This window comes from Pungitius pungitius, chromosome 14 (assembly GCF_949316345.1).
Source record: "Pungitius pungitius chromosome 14, fPunPun2.1, whole genome shotgun sequence".
Lineage (NCBI taxonomy): Eukaryota > Metazoa > Chordata > Actinopteri > Perciformes > Gasterosteidae > Pungitius > Pungitius pungitius.
The window spans coordinates 5,419,111-5,435,310 of record NC_084913.1 but is presented as its reverse complement, the minus strand read 5'-3'; the positions used below and the strand labels follow the sequence as shown (position 1 = coordinate 5,435,310).

The 16,200-nt window shown below is 45.7% G+C and overlaps 3 protein-coding genes across 6 annotated transcripts; all 3 read left to right on the top strand.

Moving 5' to 3' along the window:
- Nucleotides 1–853: 853 nt before the first annotated feature.
- On the top strand, nt 854–8,663 carry pabpc4 (poly(A) binding protein, cytoplasmic 4 (inducible form)). Its single transcript, XM_037487178.2, has 15 exons — nt 854–1,449; nt 3,674–3,867; nt 4,479–4,594; nt 5,542–5,681; nt 5,774–5,868; nt 5,937–6,074; nt 6,173–6,268; nt 6,382–6,651; nt 7,024–7,114; nt 7,261–7,356; nt 7,443–7,573; nt 7,658–7,748; nt 7,835–7,965; nt 8,068–8,192; nt 8,277–8,663. Exons 1-14 carry the CDS (start codon nt 1,257–1,259, stop codon nt 8,167–8,169), a joined length of 1,884 nt encoding a protein of 627 aa, XP_037343075.2. The 5' UTR covers nt 854–1,256; the 3' UTR covers nt 8,170–8,192; nt 8,277–8,663.
- A 540-nt stretch (nt 8,664–9,203) lies between these two features.
- Nucleotides 9,204–12,433, top strand: ppie (peptidylprolyl isomerase E (cyclophilin E)). Of its 2 annotated transcripts, none has more exons than XM_037487179.2 (10): nt 9,204–9,296; nt 9,708–9,806; nt 9,890–9,933; nt 10,264–10,290; nt 10,403–10,484; nt 10,564–10,667; nt 10,748–10,871; nt 11,058–11,243; nt 11,357–11,499; nt 12,061–12,431. In XM_037487179.2, exons 1-10 carry the CDS (start codon nt 9,266–9,268, stop codon nt 12,127–12,129), a joined length of 909 nt encoding a protein of 302 aa, XP_037343076.1. In that variant the 5' UTR covers nt 9,204–9,265; the 3' UTR covers nt 12,130–12,431. The 2 variants fall into 2 exon arrangements, with proteins under 2 accessions (XP_037343076.1, XP_037343077.1); XM_037487180.2 differs by lacking the exon at nt 9,204–9,296 and adding an exon at nt 9,307–9,413 and having other exon boundaries at nt 12,061–12,433.
- Nucleotides 12,434–12,684: 251 nt separating this feature from the next.
- On the top strand, nt 12,685–15,378 carry LOC119227163 (gap junction beta-4 protein-like). 3 transcript variants are annotated; one of them, XM_037485666.2, is made up of 2 exons: nt 12,685–12,794; nt 13,272–15,378. In XM_037485666.2, the coding sequence occupies exon 2, from the start codon at nt 13,307–13,309 to the stop codon at nt 14,099–14,101; it is 795 nt and encodes a 264-aa protein (XP_037341563.2). In that variant the 5' UTR covers nt 12,685–12,794; nt 13,272–13,306; the 3' UTR covers nt 14,102–15,378. The 3 variants fall into 3 exon arrangements, with proteins under 3 accessions (XP_037341563.2, XP_037341564.2, XP_037341566.2); XM_037485667.2 differs by having other exon boundaries at nt 12,696–12,794; nt 13,219–15,378; XM_037485669.2 differs by having other exon boundaries at nt 12,747–12,794; nt 13,275–15,378.
- Nucleotides 15,379–16,200: the final 822 nt, after the last annotated feature.

Sequence of the window (16,200 nt, the reverse complement as noted above, 5' to 3'; positions counted from 1 at the left end):
CCCGCCTACCTGTGAAGAGGCTCCGCCCCGAAGCACGTTCACTGAATAAAAAGCGAGGTTTTTTTTTAAAATCCCATAACAAACACTCGCAGCTCTCTCCCCATTAGAGGGTTTAGTGAGGGACATTTTTTTTAAACCGCTACATTATAGGAATTACTATTATTGTACCATCAACACAAACAGTAATTAAAAACAGCTCCTCTGTAATACAAGTTGAAAGTGGTGGTACCAAAATGACCCTCTAATTATAATCTAGTAATGTCTCCTGAACTTCTTTTATACTATAACTTTGGCTCTTTAAATACATTTAGATGCTAATACTTTTGAACAGTTTTATAGCAGGCCAGTAACCAAGTGGAAGTATCAGTGGTACTTCCGCTTCTACTGTAAAAGATTCAGTACTACTTTGACCACAGTGGTACATATCCATAGAGTTATTCTTGATGAAATTAGTCACATTAGTTATTTGAATACTTCAGTGTGATCTGCTTCACACATACATTGCATTATATGGTTTCTTTCCTGCAGCATTCCGGGGCAGCACTGCAAAGGGTTTCTGCTACTTTATTAATGCTTTTCGATTTGATTTAATTTTGTAGGACTAAAGCTCTCATCCCCAGGAGGATGTAGAATAATTGCATCTTAACATGAATATTCTAAAACGGCAGTAATAAACGTGTTTTATATTCCCAACTAGATGTCGCTGTAGGCTCTGCAGTCCCCCCCCCCCCCCCCCCTCAGCTGACCCCTTTACAACGCATGCTCAGTTGTACCTTTTCTTTTTTTCTGTCCCATGTGTGACCCTGGTCACTATTTCCTCCGCACTGCCACTCTCTATAAAGTGCCCACCAGTTCCCAAACGCAGTCTCTTTCCCTGGCCACAAAACAACCGTGAGTGTCTAACTCACCGCTCTTCAAAAACTTAAAATAAAAATAATATAAAAAAATATAAAATCCACAAAATCTTTATAAAAACCAGAACATTTACTTAAAGAAATACAAACATTTATTAAAAAAAATTGAAAAATATTAATTTACAAAAAATACCAGAAACGGAAGAAATACCTCAGAAGAAATCATTTATACACCGATTTTCAGGTTTAACTTTTTTCTCTCATCTAGCTCGACCAGCTGTCTTTTTATTGTTTGGGAGAATTCACTCGGCGCCGGAATACAGCAACCACTGGCTTGATATTATTATTTTAATTTTTTTTGAGTGAAACCCGGACCGCAATTCTCATTGTGAACCCCGAGATATGAACACAGCGACCGGGAGTTATCCGATGGCTTCCCTCTACGTTGGCGACCTGCACCCCGACATCACGGAGGCTATGCTGTACGAGAAGTTCAGCCCAGCCGGACCGGTGCTCTCCATTCGGGTGTGCCGCGACATGATCACCCGGCGATCCCTCGGATACGCGTATGTGAACTTCTCTCAACCCGCTGACGGTAAGAAAATAATAATAATAACTTTAAATAAAAAAAAAACGACAGGTGATCCCGGCGCAGTCTGAGCGCACTGGCGCACTCGCGGCGTGCGTGGATGTGTGATGCCGAAAAGAAAGCGTGCAATTGTGTCCAATGTCGACAATGTCACCGAATGCTTTCAATGTCAGCTGTAAAAAAATATATATATATATATATATATATATATATATATATATATATATATATATATATATATATATATATATATATATATATATATATATATATATATATAAAACGTCCGAGAAACCGAACGCAAGGGCGAATAAAAAGTCCTTGGACTTTAACTGCAGTAGAAGACATTTCTACAGTCTAAGTAAAACAAGCGCGTTCCCCAGACAGGTCGGAAGAGTTATGTATGACCCACATAAGCATGTCCCAGTAATACTGCATGTCTCTGCCAGTTAAAGACCTCGCGCACATGCTCAGAGAGGTGTCTGCAGACCTCCCTCATAACGCCCCAAATGACCCCTTTCTCATTTTAAAAGGTGCTACGGAATCAAACTAATTCCCTCTGCCCTCTGCTGCCATGTCCCTCTTTTACGTCTTATGTGTATTTTCTGCATCAACATCAGATGTTCTAGCTGCTGTCTGTTTGATTCAACGCCTGCTTGTCTACTTGTTGGGAAATAATCAGATCCATAGCCAGTTTGCCTGTAATAACGCAACCGCTTAAGACGTGTTTCGGTTGTGAATCCACAGGAATGCCATCAAAGCGTTGAGCAACGGTAGCAGGTGTTGTGTGGTGGTCTTTGGAGGCCCATCCCCCCCCCCCCCCCAACACGCTGTTTACATTGCACAGACTTCTCTGCCTCTTGTGTCAACGCTTAACACCTGTCGTATTCTGCGTTGTCTGTGTTCAGTCGCCGAAAAGCTGGAGTAAACGGCAGGTTCGCAGCTGGCGAGAACCATTGGAGGAGGTGTCCCTCACTCTGAACAGCTCACCACCAGTGACTCTTAACTGGTCAGCCGTGCGTCTGATGTGATGCAGAGTAGAAGAGCAGGCGAGGTCGCTTGCAGGCGCTCCCGGTGGACCTCCCCCACGCCCTCGGCTGTGTCTGTGACCGCTCACGAGACCCTCGGTGAAGCATTCTTGTCGAGCGTCTCCTCCGCATCAGTGATACAGAGACTGCTCCACTCCACCCTCCATCCACGCCAGCACATACCTCCCAGGACCCCCTCTCTAAATATAGGTTGTCTTTCTGAGCAGCCCAACGTTTGCCTGGCTGTAATGCTTTTAAAGCTCTTTAGCGTGAGAGAAACTGGCCGCCGACGGCCGCAAAAAAATTCCGCGCCGTGGCCCCTTTTCGCCGAATGGTATCATTTGCGATGGCTTTGTCCCCTTCTGAAACTGCGATTCCCACTCTGAACCTTCCAGAAGACCACATGTTTGACAGCGGTCACACACCGTCTCTGAGCACACGAGCTGTACAATTGCGAGCCAAACTGCTGATGCCAGCAGACGCAAGGCAGCTCCGTTTTGTTTACCAGACACTTTTAGCTGGAAAGCCCGGGCCTGTGTGATTGTGCGTGTGTGTGTGTGTGTGTGTGTGTGTGTGTGTGTGTGTGTGTGTGAGTGACTGAACAAAGGGATGTTTTGGCATGTGTACCCACATGGTCATGAGAGCCCATGTGAGAGTTTAGAGCATAGCGGAAGGAGAGAAATGGTGTAAATCGAACCGTGGCGATTTAAAATTGGGTTCAAATAAGGCACATTGAGTCGATGAATTGAAACATAACACGTCTCGATACCACATCGTACGCCCATTTTGTTATCTGAGGGCCCTGCAACTTGCCCGAGGTGGGACGTGGCCCAACAGCATGTGGCGAGTTAGAGAAAGGGGGACATGTGCTCCCAGCTTGCCCACTGCAGCTGTCTCCCACACTCGTCCCAGCTGCTGCAGTCTCTTCACCTTGTTTCATGTGAGCTGTTGAATGGGCTGCCGGCAGGAATTCTTCATTCTAGCTCGCACAAAGGGACAAACAGACTAAGACTGATACACCTCACTGCACAGCTTATTTTTGTTGGCCTCATTGCTGTGTTTGTTGTTTAGAGGGACTTCTGCTTTATTTCGGCCTAATTCTGGCCCTTGATAGAAGTGTTATTTGGTGTATATACAAGTGACTAAGACACAACAACCAGCCATGACATTTTCCCTCCATCTCTCTGCCCCCCTCCTTCTAGCCGAGAGAGCCCTGGACACCATGAACTTTGACGTGGTGAAAGGGAAGCCAATCAGAATCATGTGGTCGCAAAGAGACCCCTCCCTCAGGAAGTCCGGGGTGGGCAACGTTTTCATAAAGAACCTCGACAAGTCCATTGACAACAAAGCCCTGTACGACACCTTCTCGGCCTTTGGCAACATCCTCTCCTGCAAGGTATAACCGGCACAAAGGGCTAATATGCTTCAGTTAGACCACCAGTTTGAATAACATTATTATGCATTCTTAAAGTCATCTAATGTAAAATCATAGAGATGCTCTCCAGCAATGCTTCGTCTTTTTCGGGAAAACACACATTTGCTTTCTTGCAGAAATGTAGCTTTAAAGAACAATGCCACATTTTCAGTTGAGGCTGCAGCTAGCAGCGGGTTAGCTTAGCTTGGAGGGGACAGCGGGGAAACAGCTCGCCAGGACTTTTCAAAAGGCAAACAAAATGCTCCAAGTAGTCTAGAGCTCACTAATTTACAGGTTTGTATATCCTTGTTGGCATGACAACTGGAGTATAAAACTGGCCAGCAACCCCTACGATACCACAGACGGCCATCTTGGTTTTAACATGGATTGAACAAGCAAGATTCAACATGTTTGTTCAGTGGCTCAGTGGCTGCAGCTTTCAATTCAGCGGACAGGTTTAAAACTGATATTGATCTACAAATCTTGCCCTCAGAAAGAAATCAAACAAGCACATTTTCCTAAATCTATTTGGGAAACTATTTCCTTTGAAGTTGACGTCTCCCTGATGGATGAACCCTCTTCCTCTGCTCCAGGTGGTGTGCGATGAAAACGGCTCCAAGGGCTACGCCTTTGTCCACTTTGAGACGCAGGACGCTGCCGATCGAGCCATTGAGAAGATGAACGGAATGCTTCTGAATGACCGCAAGGTGTGAGTGTCCGCTCATCCAGGATCTGGGGTCCCAGGGGCGTTCATCGTCGGTAGCATATTAAAGAATTTAGAAAGTACTCCAAAGTTACGGTGAAGTCCAGCTGTAGAAGGTGCAGTACTTCTTGAGGTTATGGTGGTAATAGTGCAGTAACAGCTTATGTCTCTTTCATTCTTTGTTAATTTTTGTGCATAAACCTGACTCGGTTTGTTCTACACTCACCGAGTGAACTGACTTTTTGTATCTTTGGTCCGTTGGCGTGTTTGTGTGTCAATAATCTGACTAATGAACTCATCGCTCACTACCGCCAGTATGAAGATGACCTCCGAGCTGATAGACGAACTAACTGCTTCTGCTCACTCTAATCTTTCCTACCGGACGCATTGTCTGTTGCCTCATGTGTCCACCCGCTGGTCACCCGTCTTGCAACGTTTGTGCGTATGTGTGTGTGTGTGTGTGTGTGACCGCGCTTGTGTGTTTTTAGTGATGGATCGAATGCAGGAATGCAATACTGGATGGCGGAAGGGGAGAGGTCGTCATAGCAAGGTATATACGATCATTTGGTCCCCCTCAGCTTTACTCTGTTCTGTTCCTCCATCCCTCTCTCCATCCACCTCCCCATCAAGTTTTGGACCAACAATTGAGACGGTTGTCACTGTGATGTCGAGCATGCCAACATGCCTGCCTGCCTGCCTCTGGTGATATTATCCACAGATGTGTTCAAAGCACGAATGATGAGAGTCTTGAGGGAGTAGCTGTGAATCTGTTTCGTGGACGTTGTTCCTGTGCTCTCTTTTACTTATCGTGCTTGCGTGCTCAATGTTGTCCTCTCTCCCGGGTTCGAGTGTTTTTAGATCTAAAAAAAAAGGAGCCTAGTTTGGGTTTTTTTCTCATTACTGTCAGGAATGTTTTACAAGAGTGTGCCTCGCCGCTCTCCCCCCTCTTTCAGGTTTGTGGGTCGTTTCAAATCACGCAAGGAACGGGAGGCTGAACTTGGTGCCAGAGCCAAGGAGTTCACCAACGTCTACATTAAGAACTTTGGAGACGATATGACCGATGACCAGCTTAAGGAGCATTTTGACAAATATGGTAAAATGGGACTCGATAAACGGATGTCACTTCAAACTCCCGCGTAGTTCTGCGGTCTTGCTTTGACTCTTCTAAACCTTTAACCTCTGCAGGTAAAACACTCAGCGTGAAGGTGATGAGGGACCCCTCCGGCAAATCCAGAGGCTTTGGATTCGTTAGTTACGAGAAACACGAGGACGCCAACAAGGTACAATGACCAAGTGGAAATGCTTCGTTGTTGGGATTTGGGATAATTGACGATGATCTCGTCCAAAGGCTGTGGAGGACATGAATGGCAACGAACTCAACGGCAAGACTGTGTTTGTGGGCCGGGCTCAGAAGAAGATGGAGCGGCAGACGGAGCTGAAGAGGAAGTTCGAGCTGCTGAAACAAGAGAGGATCAGTCGTTATCAGGTTCGAGCCCTCGATGAGTCCAACTTATGGTAAAATTCAGCCGGCCCGCTGTCAGAGAAGCTGTTTTGAATGCATCTTGATTGTCCGTCTCGTTCCAGGGTGTGAATCTCTACATTAAGAACCTGGATGACACCATAGATGACGAGAAACTGCGCAAGGAGTTCTCTCCATTCGGATCAATTACAAGCGCCAAGGTGACAGACAGATGTTGCAGTGCGTCGCCACCAAAGCCGTGATGACGCAATATAAATACAGCCACAGCGGTGTATGAGCGAACAACATTGTGACGATCGGCCTCCATCTCTAGGTGATGCTGGAGGAGGGTCGCTCCAAGGGCTTCGGCTTTGTCTGCTTCTCGTCCCCCGAGGAGGCCACCAAGGCGGTGACGGAGATGAACGGACGCATCGTTGGCTCCAAGCCGCTCTACGTGGCTCTCGCTCAGCGCAAAGAGGAGCGCAAAGCCCACCTCACCAACCAGTACATGCAGCGCATAGCCGGCATGAGGGCCATGCCGGCTAACACCATCGTCAACCAGTTCCAGCCCGCCAGTGGCTACTTCATGCCCGCCGTGCCTCAGGTGCGAACAGTCAGAGTCTGTGGGTGTTAAAATATGCGAGCCACGGACAGCTATCGCCCAATTCTGCAACGTCATGTACCACCATCGCAGCATCAGACTGTATAATGGCAACATTAGCGGATTTAGCTGCTGAGCAGAGTGGAGCTTTAAACAAAGCTTCAAGGAAAGGGAATGATGCCGAATACGTTAACACACTTACTGGGCGTAGTGCTTCGTTTAGAACGTCAAGGAAGCTTGAATAGTTCCCAAATATTCCAGGTTTTTGTCAGGGGTTTTCCAGGGGGTGACCAGGCGAACTACTTATTCTTTTGTTTATTAGTTTATTTATTCTTTGTTTATAAAATCACCAATTTAATTTACTTTATTTTACAGGCCCAGAATCGGACTACATACTATGCACCCAATCAGGTGGCCCAAATGCGACCCAACCCACGATGGCAGCAACAAGGGGGCAGAGGTCAAGGTGAGAACACGGCAATAAATGTAGACCATTTCCCGTTACATAACATATGAATATTTTCTCTGCAATGTCGCTCTTTAAAAATGTCTAACAAGAGCACGTTTTGCATCGCGTCTTATTGTTTTCGGCTCAACTTCTGTCACTCCCAGGGGGTTACCAAGGGATACCCAGCTCGCTGCGTCAGCCGGGGCCCCGTGGCAGCATGAGACACATGAGTCCCGGGGGCGGCGCCCAGGGCCCACGAGGTACGTTCGCCGATAATGACTCTATAACGACGTTTATACCGACGTCGCACCACTGAATCCCGCGCCCTTCCCCTCTCTGCCACCAGCCTCCGGCCAGGCCATGGGTCCGCGGCCCCCGATGGGAGTCCCCGGCCCCCGTGCCATGCCGCCCTACAAGTATGCCACCGGCGTCCGTAACCCCAACCCTCAGATGGTGCAACCTATGGCCTTACAGCAGGTATGAGCGAGAGAGCGATCCCACCAATCAGGTGTTCCCATATCCAGCGCTTAGTCATCCACCTTATCCATCTGCCCTTCTTAGGCTCAGCCGGCCGTGCACGTTCAAGGCCAGGAGCCTCTCACGTCCTCCATGCTGGCCGCTGCACCCCCTCAGGAGCAGAAACAGATGCTTGGTAAGTGTCCCCTGACAAAGTGAATGACAGGTAAGGACTTTTAAAAAATTGTATCAGATGCATTCACTCCCCATTTATCCAAACAGGTGAGCGTCTTTTCCCGCTGATTCAATCCATGCATGCCAACCTGGCGGGAAAGATCACCGGCATGTTGCTGGAGATTGACAATTCGGAGCTGCTGCACATGCTGGAGTCCCATGAGTCTCTGCGCTCCAAGGTACGGGGCTAGGGCTATCGTTGCGATAATAATATCACTCCGTGGTGTCCGTTATCCTCACGAATCTGTCATTATTCATGTTGGATGACGTGTTTCTACAAGGTGGAAGAGGCCGTCGCCGTGCTACAAGCCCACCAGGCAAAGAAAGATGCCACTCAAAAAGTGGGCAGCATAGATACCACTGTTGCTGCTGCCACATCCTGAAGACTGCGTGCTGTTTTGCGTTGGTACAATAAAACAAAATCGCTCAAGCTTTTCATACATAATTTGGGGTTTGTGTTAATTACGAAAATGTCATTATGTTGTTTCAGGGCACAGAAAAATAATGATGATGCAGAGAGACACACTACGCTGACCGCAGAACACCTGACTCCTCTGAAGAATTTGCAAAAATGAAGAAAAAAAAAGAAAAATAGGATTTTAAAAATGTAATAAAATAATAAAAAATATCACAGTTCATAATTTTCTAGTTCTGTAAAACTTCATACCAAAGCAATGATGCAAATGAATCATGAAGGTCCTTTATTTTGTGGCAAAGGAGAGTTACTCTCTAAAAGTTCTTCTAAAAGGACTATGAGCCTTGTTCATTTTCTTTGATGAAAGTTTAATGTTTGGATTTGAAATTATGGACTCTTCTATCCTATCATGTCATGATGGGTGTGTGGTATTCTCAATAAAAGGACGATATGTCAAGTTGACCACTGATTCTGTTTCTTTAAAGTTGACATATAAGCTACTGAATTCAGTTTCATGTGTGTATCTGACACACACTTCCCTGTCAGTTAAGCACAGAGAGGTACGAGCAACATAAGGGAAAAAGAAAACCTGATTTCAGGGATGTGTACATTTTTCTCTATTTCCAAATGATCATTTTTGCATTTAAAATCAATATCAATGTCATGGGAAGGCAAGTTGTGAGCACTTGGATGGTTTCATATTAAGCCTTTGGAATGATAGATGCATACAATTTTCTAAGTAAGAATACAAATTTGATAGGTATCACCTTTATGGTCACTCTGTCTTCATCAAGTTATCCTCTGTTTTCTAACATAGGTAATATACAACTATTTTGGTACGCTTTTCTAAACGTCAACTCCTCCTCTCATTCCTCTCTAAGACAGTGGGACAAAGTTTAGTGAATTTAAAAACCGCTCAAGAAATGTGATCATGGGGATGAATAAAAGGCAAAGTGATGTCCAGCAGGGGGCAGTAGAGGTAATCTGGTGATTGGGAGGCGGGCTTAAGCCTCGCTTAACCAATCACAGCCTGTGGGGTTCAGAGTTGAAAGGTTACATCCAATATGGCGGCTAACAAACGAGTGCTGTATGTTGGTAAGTTAATGCTACTTTTCTTAAAAATCCTTAAAAGATTAGATGTTCCAGTAAGCTAAGCTAACACAACACGGATGTTAAACTGTAAATGACTACAGGAGGACCAGACAAGGATAGGTAAAGTGCACGCGACGTTAGTATGAAAAAAACTGAGACAGAAAGTTTTAGCCGGTAAAACATGGAAGCGTCGCTGATTTCCAGCTTCGCACAGTTCCCTCGACGCTCGACCCAAAAGCGTCAGGTTTCTTGAGCAATAAATACAAGCAACGCATTAGCTGTGACCTCCGACTGTTCTCGTGGTTTCGTGGACGTGTTACGTAGAGCTAACGTTAGCTAACAAAACATATCTTGTTATTAAGGAAGAGACTTGATGTCCATCTGCTCAGCATCAGTTGGTTGTGTTTCTGGCAGGTGGCCTGGCGGAGGAGGTGGATGAGAAGGTTTTACACGCAGCTTTTATTCCGTTTGGAGACATCACAGACATCCAGATACCAATAGACTATGAAACCGGTAAGATCACAAAGTTGTTTCCATCAGCTGTGTTTCTAACATTCAATCCCAAAATTCTCTCTGATTGTGGGTTTTGTTTTCAGAAAAACACAGAGGATTTGCTTTCATTGAGTTTGAACTGGGAGAGGTAGGTGAAGTACACAGGTTGCAATATTGTGATATTGACCCATTAAAGACAATACTGTTATTTACACTGACCTCAATGAGATCATAGGGAACGTCTAATTTCGTAACCATAACTGAGCTACAACTCTATCGGAGCTTGAATGGACATTTCCAATACAAAGTTGTCCCTCTGCTTGATTTATGGATTTTTGCTTTTTATGTAAAGCGATAAAATTCATACGAAAAGCACTTGGTGTGAACAGAAATGTACACATAGTTGGTAATTAAAATAAACTGGAACTTAGATTGTAAATATTTCCTATAACCAATCTATGACTTTTTTCCTCTGTAGGATGCTGCAGCGGCTATTGATAACATGGTAAGCTGATGACATGGCTACACATTCACATCCGTGAAGTTTTTTTGTGTGTTTCTTAGACGTAGCTGTCTGGGAAATTTCTGCTAATGTTGATTTTCTGTTTCTCTGCTAGAATGAGTCTGAGCTTTTTGGACGCACAATCCGGGTCAACACCGCCAAGCCCATGAGAATCAAAGAAGGTTCATCTCGACCAGGTGAGGAATGAAAACTGTTCAAGTGTTTTTTAGCTGGTTTAAATCTGTGATAATTATTTTAACTCTGCTTTTCCGTCAGTGTGGTCGGACGATGACTGGCTGAAGAAGTTCTCAGGGAAGACCGCAGAGGAGGCTGATGGGGAGGCAGCGGCTGGAGAAACGACCAACACTGCAACACAGGAGGTGAGATCGCTTACTCAAAACTGTGCCACCGATCCCTAACTAAGTAAAGTCAATGCTATAAGTATGATATGTTTTTACAGGCTGATCCTCCTGCTAAGAAGGGCAGAGTTAATCCTCAAGTCTACATGGACATTAAGATTGGAAATAAGCCAGCCGGGAGACTACGGTTCCTCCTTCGAGCTGATATCGTTCCCATGACAGCAGGTGTGTTGTTGTAGGACTTTGTCATGAATACATGCACAATGTTTAGGGTCGATTGCATGAGGAATTTACATTAAAATGATATTAATCAACAAACTACAAGTGCATAATGATGACATTCCCTTTTAAAGAAGCAAAATAATCTGTGGGCAATGATAACACCAGCATCTTTTCCTGCATCCCAAATAGAGAACTTTCGATGCCTGTGCACGCATGAGAAGGGATTTGGCTTCAAGGGAAGCTGCTTTCACCGTATAATCCCTCAGTTCATGTGCCAGGGAGGTGACTTCACCAACCACAACGGCACCGGCGGCAAGTCCATTTACGGCCGGAAGTTTGATGACGAGAACTTTGTCCTGAAGCACACGGCGCCAGGTGAGGGTTTTTTTTCAGGCCGGGTTGGTCGTCATCATTGTTTTACGCCGACTCGCTGATCGTTACATTACACGTTATGTCATGTAATAACCGTGTTTCTCTTGTGCTCACAGGACAGCTCTCTATGGCCAACTCTGGGGCAAACACTAATGGCTCTCAGTTCTTCATCACCAATGACAAAACAGACTGGCTGGATGGCAAACACGTGGTGTTTGGCGATCTGGTGGAGGGGATGGATGTGCTGCGTGCAATGGAGGTACGGTTGAAAAGGGTTCACTGCTACTGCAAAGTCTTTTAGTAAAAATACATTCACATTCTTTGTAAAATTAGTTATTTCAATGTTAATCAAAGCTTAAAATCACACACAGCAAAGAGGGCCATGGTCAACAATCACTTTTTACATCTCACTATTGCTACGTGTAATTCAAAGCATGCGCGTGTACATAATTAACTACTAACTGATTAGTAGATGATTTTTCTGGTTTACCCAATTAGGTGATTAGCAATGATGTGAGGTTTTTCTAAAAATACTCAAGACTTCAAAGGAAAATAGAAAAAACAGGAATCCTAAGCAGCAAGTACCCAAAAACTTAATATAATCCATAAATACCTTCAAACCAAATGTCTAAACATAAATTTAGAAGAGTAATTATAAGAGCTGATATTATTGAACATAAAACACCTTTTTCTTTTGTAATTGTACCATTAAATTTGGAACTCAAACATCCATCCGGCTTAATATAAAAGTGTTGGTTATATTTGAATATATGCATGTAAACGTTTAGGGATTTTTTGTGTGCTTTTTTTTTTTTTGCAGGCTGAGGGAAATAAGGACGGCAAGCCGAAGCAGAAAGTCATCATATCTGACTGTGGAGAACTTGTGTGAAAGAAAACAAATGTATTTTTTTTTGTATGTCTGAGAGCACAAGTGTGTTTGGGATCTTTTGTACTTTGAGCACACATCATCTGCCATGTAAATATTTCAATAAACTTTGTTTTTTTTAAATAAAGAAGCTACAGTTTGATGCCTTTTACTTTGTACAAATTAAATGTTACATTAACTCACTGATTGCTGGTTTAACCCTTTATATACTGATGAGCAACCTATTCAAAGCACGTTATTATTTTCAAGTGTCACTTAATTTCTTTTAACATTGTGAGTCACCTTTGTCAAAGGCTTTTGTATTTAAATGATTTATAAAAATAAAATCAATTTTCAGACGTAAAATCTGAGTTAGTTCAAAATGTGAGATGCACAATTCAACTCATGCATCATATGTATGTATATATATATATATGTATGTATGTATATATATATATATATATATATATAAATTCTCAAACTGTCCTCTCGACCCCTTTGATTGGGCAAACAAGTATTTGTTGTGTTGGAATGCCACACCTGAGCAGGTTGAGTGGCGAAAAGTCATCGGGGGAGAACAACTCCACCCCCTTCATACCAGACTCAGTGAGAAACTCACTGAGATTCTCTCCGCTGACGTGCATCCACCGAGGAATCCTCCACGCCATCCGATCCGCACCGTTCTCACTGTAAGTATCCACAATGCTATTTAAAGCACCCAAACGGAAAGTTACGCGGACTTTGTTTCGATTTAAGCGATTCTGAGGTTGTATTTGTGGACGTTGTCGACGCGCGCAGAATGAACAGAATGAACAAACCGAACCAGAGCGCCCGTCGCGCTCGTCTGAAGCGATTGGTTGGCTGTAATTCAGCACATCGATACAATAAAACGCTTCTTAATTCACAAGCAAGTCTTTGGTGTAAAAAAAAATGTTAGTGCCATGTTACGTGACCATTTTGTGCCTCTTTGTTACCATTTTTGGCTTCATAGATTCTAATCCCATGCATTGCTGTGTTAATGGACCGTTCCTGGCGCACTCGGGTTTCCTTTAAGTTCTCTCAGCCGCCTTCTACATCCGTGACATCGTGTCCCTTTTTGTCTCCGGCTGGTAGGAGCCTGTTGTCTGTTCCGTTTCAACTGTAAAGAGCCTCCTGTCTTCCATCAGCAGGAAGAGCAGACCGACTGTGAACGCACCTCGCCATGAACTGGGCATTCCTCCAGGGCCTCCTCAGCGGGGTGAACAAGTACTCCACGGCCTTCGGCCGCGTCTGGCTCTCCATCGTTTTCCTCTTCAGGGTCATGGTGTTCGTGGTGGCCGCCGAGAAGGTGTGGGGCGACGAGCAGAAAGACTTCCAGTGCAACACGGCTCAGCCCGGCTGCCACAACGTGTGCTTCGACCACTTCTTCCCCGTGTCCCACGTCCGGCTGTGGGCCCTGCAGCTCATCTTCGTCACCTGCCCGTCTCTCCTGGTGGTGATGCACGTGGCCTACAGGGACGACCGGGAGCGGAAAAACCGCCTCAAGTACGGCGAGAACTGCCGCAGCCTCTACAAGAACACGGGCAAGAAGCGCGGGGGCCTGTGGTGGACCTACGTCCTCACTCTGGTCTTCAAAATAGCCGTGGACGCCACCTTCGTCTACCTCGTGTACCACATCTACGAGGGCTACGACTTCCCCTCGCTCATCAAGTGCGAGCAGAAGCCCTGCCCCAACACGGTGGACTGCTTCATCGCCCGGCCCACCGAGAAACGGATCTTCACCATCTTCATGGTGGTCACCAGCCTGGCCTGCATCCTCCTCTCCATCTTTGAAATCGTCTACCTGGTGGGGAAGCGATGCTGCGAGTGCGCCATGGGGACCAATCCAAGCGCTCGCCACGTCAACACCAGCACGCTGTCCAGCAGAGCCACCCTGATGGATTCGAACCCCCTAAAGTCTCCGAACAAATCCCCACCCCGTACGCCGGCCCCTTCGTACAGCGCGGCCGTGTCTTGAGGCCCGCGAGGATGACCGGGCCAAAGGGGTTGATGGAGAAAGACTGTTTTGCGGAGGAAAAGGAAATGGGCCTCTCCTTCCTCCACGGGCCCTTTCACTAAAACGACTTGTCAGCTGACATTGTTGGAGTGCTCCGAGACTGAACTGCGTTTTAGAAACTCTTCTCTTAGTGTTACTGTGTCAAAAAATGAGCACTTCTGAAACACCGGGAGAATGTGTCATTGTCCTGGAATGTGCTCACTTGTTTGTGGAGTTTTTACCGATGTTTTTTTTCTTCCTTCAGTCCTTTTGAAAAGTAAAGAGAAGTTCGTGCGACTCAAATTTTGGCCTTGAGACCAGCTACATGAGTCACTCCCTGGTTTGGCCTAGCTCTTCAAAACATATGTGGTTTTTTTTTGTGTGTGTGTAAAATTTTCCTTCTGCTCAGTGCCCAACCCTGAAACGTTGATCTTAAGCTGTACTCCCCCCCCTCTTTACCCTTCTCTCCCTCCTTCGTGTCTGACTCTTTGTCAATACTGCCCTTTTATTTATCGAAAGAATGGAAAGATTCGTATGTCCCGTATGTTGTTGTCCAGACTTGTTTTAAAATCTGCTTTTCCTGTGCGCACAGATGAGAGCAGTTTAAGCCCCAATGCAGCGCTGTAAACACATCCGTTAGGAACCTCCCTGATCACATTTCACAGTGTTGAGGTGCAGTGCGGCTGCCCGCTTGTTGATATATTTCACATTAAAGATGATAACACTCATGACTTGACAATGTGGCCCCCACCATGAGGTCCATAAAAGTAGCGTTTAATATTTACCCGCCATGTCTCTGCGTCGAACGTTTACTAAAGAGCAGCATGAATTGGACAAAGGGTTTGTTGGTTCTTCGAGATGTGCTTTGACAGACCTGTCAAAGTTCGCCTTTGTTCCTGCTAAAACTTTTGTTCCATGAAGCCCTCCCCGGGGGTGGGGAGGGCACCAACTGCTGCGTAGGTACGTTGGTACATTGAGATGGGGGGGGGGGAGCCGGAGCTCTTCAATCAGCCGCAGGGCGCGGATCCACCCACTGCAGGAATGTGTCGGCATGTAAAGGCTTTGAATGCATTCTTTTTTCTTTTTTTTCACCAAGAAGACGACGATAAGCGAGTGTAAACACACATTTCCTCACTGCTTGTGTTCCACTCAGAAGTCGTCCGTTTTCTCTGCTGGAGTTTTGTAATGTTTGATGCTGAAACTTTTGCTGCCACCTCCTACGTGGGGAGGGGAATAAACACATTTTGCACTGCTGTGAACAATAAAGAATGATATATATATATAACAAAGTCAAACAGTGTATTTCCACAACAAATGGATCCTCAGCAGGCACCAGTAACCGGTTTCAGTGGAACCATTAATGTCTTTTGCAGCAGACTGTTGTTCTGATTAACTATTTACAAGAGAGGTCTGTAACGCTTCAACATGGCAACCAGGTGACTCATTTCTGGTTAAGCTGGTGCTGGAATGTAGCTTTTTGCTTCCTCTCTATCGGGGTTGCAAAAGGACGCCATCAGACGGACATCTGTATCCACAAGAAGGAAGTCGGTCATTCGACACTAGAGATAACTTAATTGCCGAAAGGCAAAGAACTCTCGATCTTAATTCCTACCCTCACCTATGGTCATGAAGGATGGGTCATGACCGAAAGAACTAGGGTACAAGCGGCCGAGTGGGTTTCCTCAGGAGAGTGGCTGGCGTCTCCCTTAGAGACAGGGTGAGGAGCTCAGCCATTCACCAGGAGCTCGGAGTAGAGCCGCTGCTCCTTTGCGTTAAAAGGAGCCAGTTGAGGTGGTTTGGGCATCTGGTAAAGGATGCCCCCCTGGACGCCTCCCTTTGTGAGGTGTTCCAGGCACATCCAGCAGGGAAGAGGTCCCGGGGAAGACCCAGGACCAGGTGGAGAGATTATATCTCTACACTGGCCTGGTCAGAGCTGGTAGATGTGGCCAGGGAAAGGGAAGTCTGGGGTCTGGAGCTGTTGCCCCCGCGACCCGACCCCGGATAAGCGGTTGAAGATGAGATGAGACGAGCACTTAATTGGCAACGCTCCCATGTACACAGCAGGGATTCTATTCTCCTAT

What these genes read in the sequence shown, in the direction of transcription:
- LOC119227163 (XM_037485666.2), top strand. Translation starts at nt 13,307, where the DNA reads ATGAACTGGGCATTCCTCCAGGGCCTCCTCAGCGGGGTGAACAAGTAC.
- ppie (XM_037487179.2), top strand. Translation starts at nt 9,266, where the DNA reads ATGGCGGCTAACAAACGAGTGCTGTATGTTG. An exon ending in TTGAGTTTGAACTGGGAGAG is followed by an intron (nt 9,934 to 10,263) that starts GTAGGTGAAGTA and finishes TTTCCTCTGTAG; the next exon opens with GATGCTGCAGCGGCTATTGA. An exon ending in TATCGTTCCCATGACAGCAG is followed by an intron (nt 10,872 to 11,057) that starts GTGTGTTGTTGT and finishes CATCCCAAATAG; the next exon opens with AGAACTTTCGATGCCTGTGC.
- pabpc4 (XM_037487178.2), top strand. Translation starts at nt 1,257, where the DNA reads ATGAACACAGCGACCGGGAGTTATCCGATGGCTTCCCTCTACGTTGGC. An exon ending in AGAGGATCAGTCGTTATCAG is followed by an intron (nt 6,075 to 6,172) that starts GTTCGAGCCCTC and finishes GTCTCGTTCCAG; the next exon opens with GGTGTGAATCTCTACATTAA. An exon ending in ATGAGTCTCTGCGCTCCAAG is followed by an intron (nt 7,966 to 8,067) that starts GTACGGGGCTAG and finishes TGTTTCTACAAG; the next exon opens with GTGGAAGAGGCCGTCGCCGT.